General features: G+C 54.1%; 1 protein-coding gene across 1 annotated transcript; it reads right to left on the reverse strand.

Moving 5' to 3' along the window:
- Positions 1-6948: 6948 nt before the first annotated feature.
- MATN1 (matrilin 1) lies at positions 6949-16305 on the reverse strand. The gene is made up of 8 exons (XM_020882781.2): positions 16209-16305; positions 14149-14495; positions 12792-13014; positions 11752-11877; positions 10361-10777; positions 9306-9458; positions 7655-7735; positions 6949-7065 (listed from the first exon to the last, which is right to left on the reverse strand). The coding sequence occupies exons 1-8, from the start codon at positions 16303-16305 to the stop codon at positions 7016-7018; spliced, it is 1494 nt and encodes a 497-aa protein (XP_020738440.1). The 3' UTR covers positions 6949-7015.
- Between the last annotated feature and the right edge of the window lie 5083 nt (positions 16306-21388).

The raw sequence follows: 21388 nt of genomic DNA on the forward strand, positions 1-21388 counted from the left end.
GCCTTCCTTGGAGCCTGAGACGTGGTCCTTTATGAGCTCACTCCCCACCCCACCCCCATTCCCCCCATGCAGGGAAGAATGATGTGATCCACGGGAGCTGTTCCAGCAGGGGTTCCATTCGTCCCTGCCCACACTAGTTGGGACTATTCATTAGTTCTGCCTGCCCTGCTCCAGGCCCCTGCATCTCACAACCCCTCCTCCTTGAAGAACCACTAAGTCGATTCAGTCATGTCTGACTCTTTCCAGCCCTACTGACTGTAGCCCTCCAGGCTCCTCTGTCCATGGAATTCTCCAGGCAAGAATTCTAAGAGTGGGTTGCCCTTTCCTCTTTAAGGGGGAATCTTCCCCACTCAGGAATCGAACCTGCATCTCTTACATCTCCTGCATTGGCAGGCAGGTTCTTCACCACTAGCACCACCTGGGAAGCTCGGGTTTCTGGACCTAGAGAATCCTTGCAGCCAACTCACCCATCACCAGGGAAAGGGCAGAGCCCCAAGCCTGGCCAGTCACAGCCTTGTCTCCCCCTGGCCACAGTGATAGTTCAAGAGTGAACGGAGGACCCAGTCAGACCCAAGGGGTCTGAACTGTGGGAACGGCCACATACTTGGAGCTGGCAGAGGGTCAGTGCAGAGCTGATGGGCTGTCTCCAGGAGAGGCCGTGCCGGGGCCTGAGGCCATGGTGGTGGAGACCGGAGTCAAAAGTGGAGAGAATCCGAGGCTTGACAACATTGCTGATCCCTGCACCCACCCCCCAACCCCACCCCACCCCACCCCACCCCATCCCACCCCCTGCAGCACCTTCAGCCACCGGAACCCACTGACTCACTTCTCTGGCTTAAGTTGCTTGCTGTAGAGTTTCTGTCACTTGCCACCAGGAGCTCTAACACCCTGTTCTGCCCCCACGGTGCCTGTGGACCAGCCTTCCAGTCTGAACTCACTGCTTCTCCTGCTAGCAGTGTCTTACTCTCCCTCCGGGCATGGAATTTTCTCAGGCAGGAATGTTGGAAACAGGAAGTAGTCCCCCTTCCCCACCCCAGCATAATGGCCATATCCTGGGCACACACCCTTCTCCATTTGTTGCTTTCATAGAAAACCCTGAGGCTCCAGATCCCAAAGCCACCTCAGCTCAGCCTGGATTGGGGCCAAAGCCAGGTCTGGCCATAACAGCAGCATCAGGCCCACTAGGTCTAGCCTCTGAGCTGTGGCATCCCCCAGCCTTCGTTCTGGGGACCCTCCCTGACTGGGTTCTGAGGATTCTCCATGGCTGGCACCTTCTCCAACCCCAGTCTGTTAAGGAGGCCTTTACTCCCTGCCTGGCCCCCACCAGTTCCCAACTTTGGGGTCCAACCCTGCCCCCTCTGCCCTCCAAGGTCCAGCCTCAGGCTCCTCCACGACGAGATCCACTTTCTGCCAGACCGTGAGCCTGCTGACTGCCTCGGTTGGGAGTAGGGGGAGGTCACTGGGGTCTGCCAAGCACCTACTATGTGCCCCGGGCTTGACATCTATTATCACAATCCGCAGAGTTCAGGGATTGTTCTCGAGAAAAGCCTTAGCATCAGATATACCGAGGAATCAGTTCTTCCACTGACTCAGACAAGTCCCATCACATGAAACACAGTCATACTGCCTCCAAGGGTCACTGCACAGATTCATCGGGGCCTCCAGCACCATCTTCAGAAGCAGTTTCTCAACTCTCCCTGCAAGTTAAGTGTTTGAACCAGCGTGGGTCTCACTGCATCACCCCGAGAGGCAGGTCAGCTGCCTGCACCCGCCCCAGCTCGGGGATGCGACATGGATGTCTGGTCCATGCCCATCCAAGCTGAGGCCTCTTCACAGCCCACCTCACACTCCATCTGAGGGTTTGTAAGAGAAACAGGAGTCCTACTGACAACTGGGAAATCTGGTCCCTTCACCTCCTTGCTTAAAACCCTTCCATGCCTTTGCATCCCACCTCAGATGGAGCCCTTGCCCAGTCTGGTCCTGGGCTCCATCCCTGCTCCTGACTGTCCCCCCACCCCCAGGCAGAGGTGCATCCAGACCCTTGGAGGACCACATGCCTTTCTGCCTCAGGGCCCTTGCACGTGCTGCTCCCTCTTCTCGACATGCTGTTCTCCACCACTCCTTTCACCTTCCTCTTAAACCACCTTCAGATCCATGCTCAAGTCCACGTCATCCAGGACACTTCCCCACCCTTGCATGACTTGACTGGACCCTCCGTTATGAACCCCTACGGCACACCCTTGATCAAAGAAACTTTCACATATCGAGGTCTGGGGAAGTCATTCTGGCTTATCAAACAAGCATTATACATCTGCTTTAATTATTAAAGAAAAGGGTCTGTTGACCAGAAGTAAAGAAAGAAGGTGTTAGTCGCTCAGGCGTGTCAGACTCTTTGCAACCCCATGGACTGTAACCTGCCAGGTTCCTCTGTCCATAGGAGTCTCGAGGCAAGAATACTAGAGTGGGTTGCCATTTCCTCCTCCAGGGGATCTTCCTGACCCAGGGATCAAACCCATGTCTCCTGTGTCTCCTTGCATCGGCAGGTGGATTCCTTTCCACTGAGCCATCTGGGAAGCCCTTTGGCCTCTGGGGATGCTGAGTAAATGTCGAAGGAAGGAGGGAGCAATCAGACCGGAACTGTCCCTGCAACCCCACAACCTGACTCACGGCTCCCTTCCTCCCTCAGCCCTCCACGCCTCCCCCGCAACAAGTCGCTTTTCAGCTCCTCTCTCCCGCCCTACACATCTCACTTTCCAGATTTCCCCTGCAGGGCTTTCCCCTGCAGGTCCAGCCCTCCTACTCCCCTCAAATCCCCCTCTGCTTCCTCCTCCAGGGATCCCTGCAGGGCTGGCCACACCCATACCAAGCCCTCTGTCTGCCTAAGTGATGACCACTGGGAGACGCCTGCTGTTGCCCTGCTTACTGTTGAGGAAGCCAACATCAGAGAAAGTAGGAGTTTGTTCAAGGCAAAGGGGTTGCAGGGGACTCACACCAGGGATGTGTGACTCCAAAGACAACCACCTGCCATCACCTCCCTGTGGGACATTTCCTGGAACCTCGGGGCCCAATGCTTGGTCTCTGTCAGGCCAGAGAGGTACCCCCTGGCTGCTTTGCTATCTTCGTTTCTTTGATTTCATCAAGGAAGTGTTGGCAGCTTTTGGTCTTTAAGTGCACACCACCCACTTCTTTGGTGATTTCTCTTCATTTATTTCATGTTTCTGGATCATCTCTCCATCTAACAGATGAAGAAATAAGGCCCACAGGGAGACAGGGTGACTTGTGCAGGTTCACATAGGCAGAAATAAGTGTGACTGGAATGTCACCCATGAACACAGGGACCTCGGTCTATTTTGTTCTCTCTCTAGTACCCAGACAAGGGCCTGGCATTGGTGTAGTACAAGCATTTGCAACTGACTGTGTGATGGAGTGGCCACTGTTCCCAGAGGCCCCCAGGCTGGCACCCCTCCCTGCCTGGCCTCCTGAGCCTTGGCGCTCAGGCTGTCGCTCACAGCAGAGGGAAGGCTGTCCTCTCCTTGGCTTCCTGCTTGGGCCAGGGTATGGACACCTGCTAACATAACACAGAGGGGCCAAGCTCCCTGCTGAGGAGCAGAACGCTTGCAGGGAGCCACGGTGCACCCTCCGGGGTGGCCTCCCAGCGAGTGGCACAGCCTCTGGAGGCCAAGTGGCCACAGCATCTCAAGGGACAGCAATGCCAGATGGGAGCAAGGGAGGTGTTGAGGAGCTGACAGGTGTGGGTGTGTTCCTGAGGCCAGGAAACCACCCCCAGATGGCATCAGTGGTGCCAGCTCCACTCTGGATGCAAAGTGTGGGTGGGCACCATACTGCATGCCTCCTATTTTTTCCTTAGTCACATCCTGCAACCCCACCATGAGGCAAAGCGAGTAGTTTTCTTCCATGCTTGTAGCCTGTGGGACTCAGGTGAAAGGCTCCGCCAAGTTGGCAGGCCACTGAGGAACTAGAAGCCAGGATGCTCCAGTCACTTCCCAGAATTGAAAGCTGAGAACCAGAAGACCAAGGCCTCACATGGGTTGAGGGGGAGATACAGGTGAGGAGACAGCCAAGTCAGGGCTTTTGTGTTGCATGAAACAGACCCTGCAACCATGTTTATCTTTGCTGAGGTTGACTGGGTGTCTCATGCATGACCAGACAGGGAATGTAGCCAGGCCCAAGGAGGGGGCCAGTGAATGACCCTAGGTGGTAGATTAAAGATAGCCACAAATTCCTTGTCACTCTCCCCCCACATAGAGGAGAGGTGAAGCTTATCTCTCCACCTTTGAACTTGAGCTAGCCTATAACTACTTTGACCAACAAAATGTGGTAGAAATCAGACAGGGCCACTTTGGGCCTCAGAAACTTCTGGAAGCCCTGAGCCGCCATGTAAGAACTCCAGTTTCCCTGCTGAAGAGCCCACATGGAGAAAGTAAGGCCCTGAGACTACATGGAGAGAGAGACAAAGTCAAAGACAGGGACCCAGTCTGACAACTGTCTCCACCAAGGCAGCAGTCAAGTGAGCAGGCCTCACTATATGTTCCAGCCTGGTGGGGACTCATCACTGCAGCTGCTGCCCACACCTGGTGGGGCAGAAGAACCACCCAACTGAGCCTGGTCAATCACAGAATCACACAATAACAGGTGGTTGTTTCAAGCCACTAAGGTGGCTTGCTGACTTTGGGGTGGTCTGTTTTACGGCAACAGGTCACTGAAACAGCCTTAGACTAGAAGGCCATCAGCAACCCAGCAAATGTTACTTTTCTCCCTCCTGAGGATGGCGACCACCAATCTCAGCCATTCAGCACACCTGGAAGAAGAGAGACCTCCCAGCTCCGGCAGCAGCTGCCAGGTAACTAGGGTCCACACTTCCAAATTCCCGGAAGAGAGGCAGCAATTGGCCCAACTTGAGCCATGTGATCCCCTTTGACCAGTTAGCTGAGCCCAGGAGGCAAGGTTATCCTGTATCCCCATGACCCTGCTGCCCCGCCACCGTGGACATGCTGGAGGCGGGTTGTGGGGATAATCTCAGAAGGCAGGAAGTGTGGACTGAGCAATTGCCACAGAGGTTAAGACAAGGAGCCTTTTCAGACAGCAGAAAAAAATCCTTGTCCAGAGACTGGCACAAAAAAGGGGCTGGGTGAAAGCTGTGCAAGATTGGGTGACTTTTACATTGCTCTTAGGAGGTTGTGCTGTTTTACCAACACACAGGTTAGTTCTTGGGTGTTGCTGGTAGTGTTAGTTCTACCTCCTTGATCTTCCTTCTAAGGAAGATCTTTCAGGATGGTCTGAGCTTCTTATAAAAGCCTTTTACAAGCTCTCAAGTATGAATCTAGTACTTATGCTAAAGGTGCTCCATTAAACAAGAATGGGTTCCAAGTTCCCCCAGGGGAGGCGCAGGATTGAGACTCCTGAGGCACCTGTGCCAGGGTCGGGGGGACATGGTGGTCAAAGACCCTCTTGGTACTGTCCCTGAGGTGGAGGCTGCAACTGTCTGTGTTGAGCATGGAGCTGAGGCTGCTGACCAGGAAGCAAGAGAGAGAACTCCTAGTGAGGGTGTGGTGCCGGGCAGAGGGTCAGCCCAGGCTCATCACCTGCTCCTCAGCAACCTCACACACATGCACTCACTCACTCATCCCAGGGTCTCCTGGTACAATCTAAACCTCTCAGCTGGGTAACAGGGCACCCTGTCCAATGGAAGAGACAAGACTGTGTCTTTCCCACAGGCCACCATCTCCCCACTGCCCCACCACCTCCCCACCGCCCCACCACCTCCCCACCGCCCCACCACCTCCCCACCGCCCCACCATCTCCCCACCGCCCCACCACCTCCCCACCGCCCCACCACCTCCCCACCGCCCCACCACCTCCCCACCGCCCCACCATCTCCCCACCGCCCCACCATCTCCCCACCGCCCCACCACCTCCCCACCGCCCCACCACCTCCCCACCGCCCCACCATCTCCCCACCGCCCCACCACCTCCCCACCGCCCCACCATCTCCCCACCGCCCCACCACCTCTCCCACCGCCCCACCATCTCCCCACCGCCCCACCATCTCCCCACCGCCCCACCATCTCCCCACCGCCCCACCATCTCCCCACCGCCGACACAGGACACAGGCTCTTTGTGTGTTGCCTGAATGAATGATGGACGGATGAATGAATGCATGCATGGATGATGGTCCTCTCTGGTGCCACTGCCCTTCTTCTCTGATGCCTTTTTCTCTTGATGTCTCAAAGTCCCAGATTCAAGAGCCTTGTCTCTCCAATGAGCAAGTCATCTCATCACTCAGACACTCAGGTTTCCCATCTGTAAAATGGGGATGACTCAAGTCTGTTCTGGGTAAGGTTGCCGGGAGGATGAGCAGAGATCTCATCATTGAATCAGTAATTGAAACGTCAGGACAGACATGCGTGGGTTTGGGAGCAGTGGCCATCTTCCCTGCTACCACCACTGCTGAGCTCCTGCGAGCAAACTCATCACCTGCCACCCCCACAGTCCTTCCTCCTGCCCCCCAGATGACCACACGGCCGCCAGCCTCATTCAGTGCTTACGTTAAATCACATTTAATGGTTTTTCAAAAGGGAATAGAGAAACCAGAAAAGAAATTCACAGCACTCACAGTCAAGAAAGAGTGAACTGAAAAAAAACAGGAATATATTAAGCTTTTGATTAAAAAAAAATGCAAACGCAGTTCCTCCCACACTCACCCCGTGTTCCTAGTCATGTTCCTCACTCATGTTCCTAGTCACATGCCTACCCTTGGGCGTACACACAGACACACACACACACACACACACTCCCAGACAGGCGCACTCTCCCAGCACACACACTCAAACGCACATTCCCCCCAGGCTCGAAGGGTGAAAGAGGAAGAAGCCCAGTCCCGTCCTGGGCCCCCATCCCTCCCGAACCCCCCTCGCTGAACTGGCAAAGCTAGACTAAACTCGGGCTCCAGGGGACACATGCAGGGCTCCATGCGCTGCGCTGGGGACAGGCGGCCTTAGACGATTCTGTTCTCCAGGATGGCCAGCCGCTTACTCACAGCTTCCAGTGGACTGGGAGTTAAGGAGAGGTGAGGGCTGACCAGAGCAGGGCAGGGACAGGGTGCACCTGCCCTCAGGGCCCTGCTTCCAAGACTTTCTCTCATCCCTCCCCATAGTGGGCGCTCTCACCAGTGTCAAAACTTACCCATCAACGGCCCTCAGGATGGCGCTTTCCAAAAACAAGCCGGCAGTTACGGTGGGTCTGGAAAGCCCAGCCCTGCCCAGGTGCAGGTTTATGCCTGCTGGGTACCCGCCGAGTCCTGCCTGAGCCCGGGGAGCTGTGCGGGGTGCAGCCCCATTTGAGAGGAGTCTGGTGGGTAGGCAGGTCACCCAGCGCCTGAGAAAGCGGAGTCCGCAGGCACCATGTTTTCCTGACTGTGTCCAGGACTCTGTGTGTGCCCAGGTTCTAGCTCTTGGTTTCTGCCTCTCCTCTGTCAGTACCAAAGCCAGGGCCAGCCTCCTGGGCCAGGATCCAGCCCGTCTTCAGCAGGAGCCTGCCCAACCACACCACACAAGGGGCAGGGCTTTCCTCCCCCTGCCCCACAGGGCCCACCTGACTTCTCCCCCTCCTCGCAGAGGCTTCTGGGAAAGGATATGCTTCCGGGTCAGGGCCTGCAGCAGCCCCTCCACTTTGGTCTGGAATTTCATGATGGACTCACAGGCACACGGGTCTTCCTCTGGGGTGGGCAGAAAGTGGGGAAAGGGAAAGGAGATGGTGAGTGACTGCTTGCCGGGGAGACGGGTAGTCACTGCTCAGGGCCAGAACTGGAGTGCCTTGGGGAGTGTGGGACCTGGGATATGCAAGAAGGCAGAGAGACAGGTAGAGGTCTTGAGACAGAGCTCCCAGGAGTGACGGAGGGGGCGATCCCTGCATGTCTTCCTGACCCCTCAAAACCCTGATAAAGAACTCCAAAACAGCCTCCCCAACCCCGGTCACCTACGATGTGCAGGACGCTGTAGTCAGGGGCGCCAAGGTCATCTTGGTGACTCCTCACCCCAACTCTTTGGGTCTGAAGTCATTAATCCCATTTTACAAATGAAGAGCTCGAGAAGGAAAACAACTTGCCCAGAGCCAGCAGCTAGTTAGTGTCAAAGCAAACATGCAAACCCAGGCCTGTCTGACTGGGGAATCTACACTCTTTACCACTGGGAACAAGGAGAGGAAGCAGGGTTCAGATCCTGGCTCCTCCAGTTACTGAGTTGTTCCACCCCTCTGGCCTTGGTTTTCCTGTCTCTAAAATGGGAATAACAATATTCCTACCAAGTAGGGTTAAATGATTTCACATCTGGAGAGCACTGAGAACAGTGCCACTTGTGGAAGAGCAGTCGGTACACGTTTGCTGGTTGTAAAAAATCAGACAGAGGAGAAAAGGAGAGTGAAAAAGCTGGCTTAAAACTCGACATTCAAAAAACGAAGATCATGGCCTCCATTCCCATCACTTCATGGCAAATAGATGGGGAAACAATTGAAACAGTGACAGACTTTATTTTCTTGGGCTCCAAAATCCCTGCAGATGGTGACTGCAGCCATGAAATTAAAAGACACTTGCTCCTTGGAAGAAAAGCTATGACAAACCTAGACAGCATATTAAAAAGCAGACACATTATTTTACTGACAAAGATCCATCTAGTCAAAACTATGGTTTTTCCAGCCATGTATTCATTCCAGTCATATATGGAAGTGAGAGTTGGACTATAAAGAAAGCTGAGCACCGAAGAATTGATGCTTTTGAACTGTGGTGTTAGAGAAAACTCTTGAGAGTCCCTTGGACTGCAAGGAGATCAAACCAGTCAACCTTAAAGGAAATCAGTCCTGAATATTCATTGAAAGGACTGATGCTGAAGCTGAAGCTGCAATATTTTGTCCACTTGATGTGAAGAACTGGCTCACTGGAAAAGACTCTGATGCTGGGAAAGATTGAAGGCAGGAGGAGAAGGGGATGACAGAGGATGAGATGGTTGGATGGCATCACCGACTCAACAGACATGAGTTTGAGCAAACTCCAGGAGATGGTGAAGGACAGGGAAGTCTGGCATGCAGTCCATGGGGTCGCAGAGTCGGACATGACTGAGTGACTAAACTGAAAAGTCAGATTGGTCAGCCCTCCTCCCAGTTCTGCCAGCTCGTGATGCTATCCCAGCTCCTGTTTTCCCCACCCATATCTAGTCCAGGATGGTTACACACACACACGTATCGTCAGAGCCCCACCTGCTCCTCCCAGCAGTGCCCTTTCTGGTCTCACTCACCCACACAGATCCTCTTCTGCAACTTCTTGCCAATCTGGTTGATGGTCTTGAAGTCAGCTGTGTAGAAATAGTGCTCTGCCACGGGCTCTGAGGCGATTTCCCTCAGCTCATCCTCCACGGCATTGCCCACACCCACAGCAAACATTTTAAAGCCTACCAAGAGGAACAAAGTAAGTAATGGTGGCCATGGGGACAGGCAGCTTTCTTGATAGCCCAGTTGGGAAGGAATCTGCCTGCAATGCAGGGAACCCCGGTTAAATTCCTAGGTCAGGAAGATCCTCTGGAGAAGGGATAGGCTACCCACTCCAGTATTGTTGGGCTTCCTTTGTGGCTCAGCTGGTAAAGAATCTGCCTGCAATGCAGGAGACCTGGGTTCGATCCCTGGGTTGGGAAGATCCCCTGGAGAAGGGAAAAGCTACCCTCTCCAGCATTCTGGCCTGTATAGTCTATAGGGTTACAAAGAGACGAAAACAACTGAGTGACTTTCACTTCACTTCACTTTCACATGGGGACAGGCAACCATGGCTAAATCTGGGGAATGCCCAGGCACTCAAAACCAGTCACCTTCTGGTGGCAGATGCTGGCATTTCAGGCACAATGCCTGGGACAAAGACAATGAAGAAATCAACATTTACTGAGATGCTACCATACATCAGACTTGTACTGACTCCTTGTACTGAGAACTTTGTAATCTCATGTAACCCTTATAATATGCATCTACTGGTTGCTATTATTTTCCTTTAATAGGTGATAAAGTTGAGACTCAGGCTTGTCCCAAAGTGGGGTTGCCTGCCAACAGATGGGAATATTGCTCTTGGGAATATTTGACTGGAAAAGTTCCAAGCCTCACTTACCAAAAGACCATCAGAACAAGCCACTTACTCTTCTGGGGCTTCAGTTTTCTCATCAGTATAAGAAAGAGTTGGACAAATCTCATTTATATGGAACCTGGGTTTAGGGCACTCATCAGAACAGACACTAAGCTAAACTGAAACTGAGCTATTCCGTGTGTACCCCTGGCCAGTGGTGGTGTTCAGGGTCCCAGCAGCACCTACCAAGGTCCTTGGCTTTCTTGGCAGCATCATTAATGTAGTCCTGGCTCCGGCCATCAGTGAAGACAATGCCCACCTTCTGGGCACCAGGCCTAGCCCCGCTGGACACAGTGAAGGAATTGTCGATGAGGTACTTGAGGGCCGCCCCAGTCATGGTGCCCTTCTCCATGTAGGACATGTTCCGCACGGCTGCCTTGATGTCCTTCTTGGTGTGGAAGCGGCCCAGCGGGAACTCCTGGCGTACAGAGCTTGAGTACTGTACCAGCCCCACCTGGGCCAACTTGTCCGATACATCCAGTGTGTCCACAATCTGGTTGATGAACTTCTTCACCAGCTCAAAGTTCTCCGGCCGTACACTCTTGGACCCATCAATGAGGAAGACCAGGTCAGTGGCCGAACTGCCCCCGCCACCGTTGCAGACTGGAGAGGGGAGGAAGGCAGGGAGGTGAAGCTTAAGGATACGGTCATTCATCCCAGCCACTGGCTGGGTACCCACCACACCCAAGAGCTGTTCAGAAGATCATCCCATTTGGGCCTCAAAACTCCCTCTGGGGAGCCTAAGCTCCTGGTCCCCTTTGACAGCATTGAAACTTGAATCTCTAAACGCTGTTAAATCACACAGCTCAGAAGTAGTGGCATCAAGATGTGAGCTCAAAACTATATAACTCTATCCACCACACTAAACCCAACATCCACGGTGGCAGAAAGAGGGACAGTGGGAAGAGAACTGCAAACACCAAGCTCTAGACGGCATCTGTTTCTTTTAAACTGGAGGATAATTGCTTTACAACGTCGTGTTAGTTTCTGCTGCACAACAGCATGAATCATGTATACACAAGCCTCTTTAGTCTCCCTCCCACCCACCATCCCACCCCTCGAGGCATCACAGGGCACTGAGCTGACCTCCCTGCGCTCCACGGCAGCTTCCCCTGCCTGCCTGCTAAGTCACTCGGTCGTGTCCAACCTTTTATGACCCCAGGGACTGTGCAGTCCACCAGGCTCCTCTGTCCATGTGATTATCCTGGATAGAATACTAAAGAGGGTTGCCATTTCCCCCTCCAGGGGATCTTCCCCACCCAGGGATCCGAGCTGTATCTCCTGCAGTGCCTGTATTGGCAGGCAGATTCTTTACCACTGAGCCACCTGGGAAGCCACAGAAGCTCCCCACTAGCTATCTGCTTTACACACTGGAGTGCCTATTCGTCCATACTACTCTCTCAGTTCATCCCACGCTCTCCTTCCCTCTCTGCGTCCACAAGTCCATAGAAGAGGTCTATTGCAGATTGGTCCAGAAGTAAGAAGCAGGGAGGCTCGGGTGGGCTTCCTGGGGACTGGCCAAGGCCCCATCCCCTCCCCGCCACCCTCCCCGGGCTGCCTGTGTCGGGCCCACTGACCATTGCATGTCTTGCCGTCACTGTTCAGGGTGAAGCCCTCGCGGCAGGCACAGGTGTAGGAGCCTGGGGAGCTGATACACACCTGCTCACAGTCATGATCGCCCGTGGCACACAGGTCTGACACCACTGCAGGGATGAGAGGAGACAGAATCACAGTCGCTGGGCCTTGGATGTCTCAGCCAGGATGACCCCTCACACGCTCAGGGACACTCAAGTCCTCACCCGGGTGGGGTTCCAGACCCTCAACCCAGGCCAGAATCACTGCAGCTGGGCTGACATCCCTGGAGACGGTGACATTGCTGATAATAAATTAAAGCTTCCTGCTGAAATGGTATAGGCCACAAGGGCAGGGCCTAAATCCCTTTTGTTCACTGTTCTATTCCAAATGACTAGAACAAAACATGCAGCAGTGAACACAGCACACAGAAGACGCTCAACAAATGTTTGTGAAATACCAGATTTGTGGTACTGCGCATTATGGCCTAGAATTCTCACAGTTAGATTCAGGCTCTTCTGAGACTTGTTTTACACGTGGAGAAGAATCCTTGCACTGCCCGCCTCCACTCCACAAAAGGTTCTAAACTTTCTCCACCCCAATGCCCAGGCCCCCTCAGACCTTCCCACATCACAAAAGACTCTGGCACCCCAACGACCACCCCCGCATCACCACCACACACACACATACACACCCCGCAGCCAAATAGCACAGGATTTTTTAGGCCTGTGTTCCCGGCCAGGACTCTCCAAAAAAAAAAAGGAAAAAAAGCTCTTTTGAGAGTCACCTCCTCCCCAAGTCCCTCAACCTCTGACTGGGCGGGGATCAGCCCAGATAAGGCCCTGGCCCCGACCCCAGTGTGGTCTCAGTCTCAGTCCCCGCCCCGTATAGGCCACCGCCTTCCCAGGCTCCGCCCCAAGTGTCCATTCTCAGCCCCGCCCCTACCCTGGCCCCGCCCAGGCACCCGACCGCCTCTCTGCCATCTCTGGTCCCCCAGCACCACCCCCAGCCTGGTCCATCGCCTGCCCCCCGCCGCCCCGCGCACAGCAGAAGGCCTCCTGGAACTTCTTGGACAGCTTCTCGATGACGCTGTAGCTCTCCACGTAGTCGACGTGCTCATCCTGCGGCTCGCTGGCGATCTGCTGCAGCGTGGCCTTGTCCACGCGGCCCACGCCGATGGCGAACAGCTCGATGCCGCTGGCCCGGGCCCGCGCAGACACATCCCGCACGCTGTCCTGGGGCCTCCCGTCCGTCACCACGATGACCACCTGCAACGCAGACGAGGGACGTGCGAGGACCTGGCCTCCCTCCCCACGCTGGGTGGACCACTTGGTCCTCCAATAGCACCCCCCCAAACACCCCAGGACGGTTGACATAAGAGGAGATTGACCCGGAGGGGCGGAGTGGCGAGCCCAGGTCACACAGCTATTCGGTGGCAGGTGGATATGACTGCCACCACCACCAATATCAGGATAGTGGAAGAGGAGAAAGGTTTCCTCTGAGTGAGAGGCCTGGCTAAGGTGCTCTTCCATCTGACTAGGGCTTCTGGGTGTCTCCTCCTCCATCAGACAGCTCTGTGACCTCTGAGGGCAGAGCCACCTCTCCTCTGTCAGCCTGGGGGGCTTGCGAGGGCAGGGCCAAACCTCTGTACTCAACACCGTGCAGTTCTACCTTTTGGCCACCAGAGGGAGGCAGAAGCTATAGAATGGCAGTTTTTCCTCTCTTCTGCCCGTCTGCGCTTGAATACCCTGGGAGAGAGGCGGTACCCGTATAGATGCCCACAGAATGAAGGAAGATGCTGTCTTTTCTCCCTCCATTCCCCAAGACACTAACTTCCCTAGGAGGAAAACACTTCCCCTCCCACAAGTCCGCTGTGTGCTGTATCTGGGAAAGGGCCACAGGAATGGACCCTGGTCCTCAGGCTAGCCCTTATCCACCTCCTGCCCAGTCTGCCCTAAGTCAGGTCCTCCTCACTGCTCTGTAGGAGCCTGGGACTCAGCGTCCCGCCCCCTTGGCTGCTTTTCTGCTTCTGACCTGAGTCTGCTTCTGATTCCTGAGTCTGCTTCTGATTCCTGAGTCTGCTTCTGATTCCTGAGTTTCCTCCCCTGGCCCAGGTGCCCAACCCCTGTCTTGGTGACCTGATGGGCCTGGCTTAGAAATACAGCTCACCTTCCAGAGCCCATGTTTCTTTATCTGGATAAAGGGGGTGTGGTGAGACCCCCTGAGATGATTCTTGATAAGAAGCCAGAGGGGGCAGCACTATTTTTAGTATCCTTACCCTGGGCCCCCTGGGGAGCAGCCTTGTACAATCTCCTTCCCTCCAGAGGCCGAGGCTCCTGCCTCTGAAAACCTAGCTGTATCTCTTCATTGCCGCAGGCTGCCACGCTCCTGTGAGCCCCTACCTTGCTGATGTCGGGGGACCTGGGACGACCGCCCTCTGCATCGCTTAAGGCCTTGGTGATGGCGAAGTGGATGGCCAGACCCGTCATGGTGCCCGTGGACAGTGGCTGGATGCGGCGCACAGCCTGCAGCAGCTCGGCCTTGGAGCTGTGGGCCCGCAGCGGGAACTCCTGCTTCACGGAGCTGGCGTAGTTGACCAGGCCCACGCGGGTGGCATTGGGCCCCACGTCCAGCGACTCGATGACCTGGGACAGGAACACCTTCACCTTCTCAAACTCCACGGGCCGCACGCTGCGTGAGCTGTCGACGACGAACACCAGGTCGGTGGGCCGGGTCCGGCAGAGGTGCCCTGGCAGGGGGCAAAGGTTGGGAGGATGGAGCAGAGTTACTCAAGACAAAGGAACAGAGCACCAGGGGCTCCTTAGGTCTAGACCTGAGGCTTCAGGCAGAGTAGACCAGACATGAATCAGCCTGGCTGGGTCCTACTGTCAGCATGGGGACACTCAGGCCAGCAACTTGCCAGAGGCCCCCAGCTCAGCCCATAGGAAAGACAGAGGTTCAAATGGCGCCTTCTCCTCTCTGAGCCTCAGTTTCCTATCTGTACAATGGGCAGGCGATCCCTTCCTTACAGAATCCTTTGAGGACAAGCAAAAATATGTGTAAGGTGCCAGCTCAGGGCTGGGCATGCCAGGTTCTCAGAGGCAGCAAAGGAGAAGATAGCCTTCACATCTCAGCTTTCAGCCCAGAGTGTAAGCAAGGGATTCTCTTTGCCCTGCCTGGGCAGGAGGGAACTGAGAGTCGGCCCTTCGGTGGGCACAGCCTTGAAAGCTAATGCAGCACCCATCAACGTGGGCTCTTTCATCTGAGCATCAAAGAGAATCAGCAAAGTCACCCAGTTTGCCTCAATCCCACAGAGCCTGCTGGCTGGTATCTAAAACAGGAAAAACAGCAGGAGATCCCCGTGGCCACCGTGGCAGTCTGACCAAGTGGGCCCCCAAGACACACCCCAAAGGAACGATGTCTTTCCAGATAGCCTGGGAGGCAGCACCACGTGCTAAGAGGGACACAGAGCCCAAGCGAGGGAGAGGGATTCCGAATCCCAGCTCGGCCATTCTGTGGCCTTGGGCAGATCACTGCCGCTTTGAAGCTTCACTTTTCTCATCCGCCTGGAGGGGAGGATAGGCTTAATGTTTGATGTTATCACTGGCCTGGCCCTGCAGCCAGTACAGAAGTCTGCACTCTGTCCACACTAAATCTGGGCTGCTCCCAAGCAGGGGTGCAGGAAAAGTCAAGAAAGACAAGGTGTGTGGACAGTCCTATCTCCCAGCCACTGTGCCCCAGGCCCAGACATCAGAGGTCCTCAAGGGACCTCAGAGATTACCTTGCAGCTTGTCTTCCTGGTCCCCACTAGCTGAGGCCCAGAGATGGAGAGGGCATTGGTCACACTGTGGGACAGTGGACCAGGAGCCACAAGGCTCTGAGGCTTTCTTGCTCACTGTGTGGTCTTAGACAGGTTCTCCCCTCTCTGGCCTCAGTTTCCCCATCTGCACAAGAGGAGCTTGGCATCCTAGGACTCTGTCCCCACAGCTGAAACTCAGAGTGGTACAGCTCATGGAGAGCCCAGCCCAGAATATGCTGGAAGGGCTGGTGGAAGGAGGAATGTCATCTTGCCCACCACCCCGCCCCACTCCCCACCCCCAGATCTGCAGTCATCAGAGAGTCATGAGCTCAGCCCTGGGCCTGGTTGCAGCCCTAGGTGTCAGCAGGCTGCGCCCTTGGTGACCCAGAAGACCAAGGTCCCTGCAGGATGCGTGGTCCCTGAGGACAGACCAGGAGCTGCGAAGCCCAGAGACAGGCTCAGAGAAGCCATCTCGTGCCCCCTCAGCACAGAACAGACAGAGTCACCGCACCCTGGTCCTTGCATTTGTCACCATCTCTGTCTGCTCCTGGGTCAGCTCTGTGGGACACCCCTGCCTCCCCCACCCACCTCCATCCTGGATCCCGTTTAGCCTCTGTCTGTCTCAGTGCCCGGTGTCCCCCAGCTCACATGGGACCCCCTCACCTCTGGACAGGGGAGCGAGGCCAGGGGCGCATGGGGCCTGGAACAGCAGCAGCAGCAGGCCGCAGAGCACGAGGCGGGGGCCGCTGAGTGCACTCATGGTTCTGGCACGCGGGCAGTAGCAGCAAAGTCGTGAGGGCCAGTGGGGGCCAGGCCTTATCAACCTCTCTGCCTGCTGGTCCAGCCTCCCAGTCAGGCAGGCCCCCCACTAACGTGGGGTCAGCCCCCTTGGAGGGCGGACCCAGGCTGAATGGAGGTGTGTGTGCCAGGGAGGGAGGGAGGGAGTCACCCCGCCTGGGCTCCAGAGGCCCCTCCGACCACAAGGGCGCCTTTGCCTGCAGAAACTGCAGCTGGAATCCAGGAAATATCAGGTGGGTGGAGGGTGGCTCCTCCAGGGCCCGGAGCCTGCGCTGGCCCGAAGCTGTCAGACTGGGCCCAGGTAAACCTGAGTCCAACAGCCTCACACCCCAGCCCTGCCTGGCGCCCTCATCCCACACCAATACTCTTCTCCCACCTACAACTCCAGCCCCAGTTTCCTGTCTCCAGCCTTGGCTGTCCTGTCCGCTGCCTCTCCACACACACCCTGCCCTCCAGCCAAGCCTGGATCTGAGTGCTCCTCAAGCCTCTGCCCACGTAGGACCATCTGCCCATGATGTCCCCTCCTCCTGATCACTCTCTGCCTAACAATCAGAGTCGTATCGGAGCAAACATGTACATAAGCCCCTTGTAGGAGCGGGGCAGGCTTCTGTGGTGGCTCAGAGAGTAAAGAATCCATTTACAATGCAGAAGACCTGGGTTCGATCCCTGGGTTGGGTAGATGCCTTAGAAAGGGCAGGGCAGCCCACTCCAGTCTTCTTGCCTGGAGAATCCCCATGGACAGAGGAGCCTGGTGGGCTACAGTTCACGGGGTTCGCAAAGAGTCGGAGACAACTGAGCACAGCACGCTAGGAGCAGGGCAGTAGGAAAATGGCTGGGAGCACAGACGCAGGAGCCAGATGACCCGGGTGTGCTCTCTACTTGCTGTGTGACTGTGGGCAGGTTGCTTCACCTCTCTGTGCCTCCTCAAAAAGGTGGCGATGCTAACGGTGCCCACCTCCCAGGGCAAGGAGTCTTATATGAACCATCTCATCGAATTCTCTGGACAACCCTTGGAGGCAACCAATCCTATTACCCCCACTTCCCAGATGAGGAACTGAAAACCAGAGTTTTGAAGTATCTTAAGTGCAGGTGAGTGTCAGTGCCAGAAAAGGACCACAGGCCAGAGCTCTCAGGCACCCTGCTTGCATGGGGGAAGCTTGGTGGAGGGGCCTTCTCCCTGCCCATCTCTCTCCCCACTTTCCTGGGTTAGGACCCCTTCCCTGTGCTTCTGTACCTTGTCCATCTCATCGGTGTGTGGATAAGTGTCTGGTTGATTCATCTGTGCATCCGGGCCCAGTCCAGGGTCTGCACAGATGAGGCAAAACTAAAGGCTTATAAATAAAGAAATATAACCAGGAAGGGCCCCCATCATTGCATCTAGGTCCAGTTCAGTTCAGTCACTCAGTCATGCCTGACTCTTTGGGATCCCATAGTCTGCAGCATGCCAGGCCTCCATGTCCATCACCAACTCCCAGAGCTTTCTCAAACTCATGTCCATTGAGCCTGTGATGCCATCCAACCATCTCATCCTCTGTCATCCCCTTCTCCTCCTGCCTTCAATCTTTCCCAGCATTAGGGTCTTTTCTAAGCAGTCAGTTCTTCGCATCAGGTGGACAAAGTATTGAAGTTTCAGCTTCAGCATCAGTCCTTCCAATGAATATTCAGGACTGATCTCCTTTAAGGATGGACTGGTTGGATCTCCTTGCAGTCCAAGGGACTCTCCACAGCCTTCTTCAACACCACAGTTCAAAAGCATCAGTTCTTTGGCACTCAGCTTTCTTTATGGTCCAACTCTCACATCCATACATGACTACTGTCTGTAAAGTAATGTCTCTGCTTTTTAATATGCTGTATAGGTTTGTCATAGCTTTTCTTCCAAGGAGCAAGCGTCTTTCAATTTCATTATTGCAGTAACCATCTGCAGTGATTTTGGAGCCCAAGAAAGTAAAGTCTGTCACTGTTTCCATTATTTCCCCTTCCATTTGCCATGACGTGATGGGACCAGATGCCCTGATCTTGGTTTTTTGAATGTTGAGCTTTAAGCCAGCTTTTTTGTTCTCCTCTTTGACTTTCATCAAGAGGCTCTTTAGTTCCTCTTCGCTTTCTGCCAAAAGGGTGGTGTCATTTGCAGATCTAGTAGTTGATGAGATAGAGAGAGCATGGGCTTGACCATCTGAGAGACCCAGGTTCAAATTCACTTCTGCTGCTCACCAACTGTGTAACTTGGGGCTGGTGACTTAGCCTCTCTGAGCCTCAGCTTGTTGCCATGCAAGACGACAAGGGAATGGTGGCTCTTGGCTTGCCGGCCTCACTGGAGCCATGTGAGGAGTCAGTGAGAGGATGAAAGTGGAGATTCTAGGGCTGAAGGACCATCATCTTTTGGGAGGTGTAACTACCAATACCTACGACCTGTGATTTCACTGTGTATAAATTACACCTCCATAAAAGGAAATGTAGGGATATTTTTTAAAAAGTGATTGCCAGGCACAGCTGACTCAAGCAACATTGTCACAACCTTCAGGAATAATGAAGGTAACAGTGCCCTGTGCATGTGACGTGGCACAATCACTCACTACATCACTCTATGTCTTTTGTCCCCCAGCAAACCTGTGAGGTCAGCACCCATTTGTCAGATGAGGAAACAGGCGCAGAGAGGTTCTTGACTTGCATGAAGCCACCCAGCCTGTTTAGAGCCAAGCTTAGAAATCAGGTCTCATTCCCCTTTGCCCCTATTTTAGGGAACAAGGAACTTAAAACCTTCTGACTTTTCATTTTAGTTTCACTTTTGCACAATTCACCACCTCCTGCAATCTGCTGAAGCTGACTTCTTGTCTCTCTGCAACTTGTAAGTCTGCTACTGTCCTCCCGAGATGCCACAGGGCATGGTCCCTGTGGCCCCTATCACTTCCCAAAATTGTGTTATGAATATAGGACCTGCTCCCCCACTGCCACCCCCACCCTGCTCCAGAGGATGTCAGCTCCCTCCCTGTGAGGGTCTTATCTGTCTCATCACCAGTGAACTCCCCAGGCCTATCACAGATCTCTGGTGAGCAAATGAAGAAAGGAATTAAAAGAAGAACTGGGGAAGACCTGGGTCCATTTCCATGTTAACCAGCAAAGGTCAGACAGGGGTGGGTGATGGTGACCGATAGCGAGTGTCCCCCACCACTCCCCTCCTGAAGGTGGACGAGCAGAACGTGAGCTGGAGTCTCCTCGCCCACCACCACCCCTCTCGCCACGGACAGGGTACAAAGCCCTCTTGGCCAGGGCCACGGCTGGGCCCGTGAAATAGCTCTTTCAGCTCCATCTCTGAATGGCAGGTCTATGGGCTCCTGGGAGGAACACAAGAGCCTTCTCTGTGTCACTTTGCTCATTAGCGAAGCCACAGAAATATGCTACAGGTAGGTTTTCAGGAACAGAGATGGGTTTCCCCCAAAGGGGCAGCTTTAACATTCCATAGCGGGAGCTTGGGGAAGGGGAGGAGACCTGGATGTTAAATATATACATTGAGGAAAGAAACTAAATATTTGTGTTTTTAAAATGTGAAACGTTTTATGCCAGGAATCAGAATGGGGCACAGCGTGTCTGGTCTTGGCCAAGGAGAAACAGTGCGTTGAGGCGCCTTCACCGAGGCTGCTCATGAAGGGCTCCCCCGTTCCCTCCTCCTTGTTTTCACACTCCTCGGGTTTCCAGAGACTTAAAGCCTTTAGTGTTTTATCCAAGAGAGAGTGTTCATGATCCACCGAGAGGCCTCTGGGCAGAGTGTGGGTCAGGGGGGAAGGCCCGCAGGACTCCCCATCCTGTGCCCCACGCTCCGTTCTTTTCCTGAAGAGCAAACCCGGGATCTCTAGATGCAGCGCAGTCCGCGGGTGCCTGTCCCCTTCCTCCTTCCAAACCATCGTCACCATTTCCTGGATCCACATTTGTTGTGGTTGTTCAGTCACCCAGTCATGTCCAGCTCTTTGCGACCTCACGGACTGCAGCACGCCAGGCTTCCTTGTCCATCACCACCTCCCGGAGCTTGCTCAAATTCATGTCCATTGAATTGGTGATGCCATCCAACCATCTCATCCTCTGTCGTCTCCTTCTCCTCCTGTCTTCATCTTTCCCAGCATCACGATCTTTCCCAATGAGATGGCTCTTCGAATCAGGTGGCCAAAGTATTGGAGTTTCAGCTTCAGCATCAGTCCTTCCAATGAATACTCAGGCTTGATTTCCTTTAGGATTGACTTGTTTGATCTCCTTGATGTCCAAGAGACTCTCAAGAGTCTTCACCAATACCATAGCTCGAAAGCATCAATTCTTTGGCACATGTATCTTTCCTATTTTTTTAAATGAATCGTGCTAACTTTAAAGCAACTCATTTTTGGGCAAAAATTTCTCCTCCTAATTTGAAATGATAGCCATGAAATCACTGGTTTGATGTACAGATTACATGTTTATTCCAATACGCCTTCAAATAAACTCAAAACGAATTAAACCTAACTTTTTCATCTACATGTCACGGAAAATTACCTTGATTTCTGTCACTGGTGCTCATGCCAGATATTAAGGAATCCTATGAAGTGAAAAAACTCTTGGAATCAGACAGAGCTGGGCTTGAGGCTCTGTTCTGTTACCTGTCAGCTGTCTTGAGATCTGTTGAATCCCCCCCACTTTTCTGCCCTTCGTCTATAAAGTTGGGCTCTCAACGCCAGTGTCAGAGGACGGTGGAGAAGGAAAGGTATTGAAGGCCACACCTGTGCTTATGGTTCTCAGAGTGCCTTCTTGTATTAGTCAGCGTAGAACAGGCTAAGTGACAGTAACAAGCAAGCACTCAAATCACAATCAGTTCAGTTCAGTTCAGTCGCTCAGTCCGTGTCTGACTCTTTGCAACCCCTTGGGCTGCAGCACACCAGGCCTCCCTGTCCATCACCAACTCGCGGAGCTTGCTCAAATTCATGTCCATTGAGTCGGTGATGCCATCCATCCATCACATCCTCTGTCAACCCCTTCTCCTCCCGCCTTCAATCTTTCCCCGCATCAGGGTCTTTTCAAATGAGTCG

The sequence above is a fragment of the Odocoileus virginianus genome, chromosome 30, assembly GCF_023699985.2.
Source record: "Odocoileus virginianus isolate 20LAN1187 ecotype Illinois chromosome 30, Ovbor_1.2, whole genome shotgun sequence".
NCBI classification, from domain to species: domain Eukaryota; kingdom Metazoa; phylum Chordata; class Mammalia; order Artiodactyla; family Cervidae; genus Odocoileus; species Odocoileus virginianus.

Bases quoted from the DNA above. Each gene is read 5' to 3' on its own strand.
- MATN1 (XM_020882781.2), bottom strand. From the start codon at position 16,305: ATGAGTGCACTCAGCGGCCCCCGCCTCGTGCTCTGCGGCCTGCTGCTG. The intron at 14,496-16,208 runs GTGAGGGGGTCC...GCCCCCTGCCAG, and splicing joins CCTCGCTCCCCTGTCCAGAG to GGCACCTCTGCCGGACCCGG. The intron at 10,778-11,751 runs GTCAGTGGGCCC...TCCCCTCTCCAG, and splicing joins TGACGGCAAGACATGCAATG to TCTGCAACGGTGGCGGGGGC.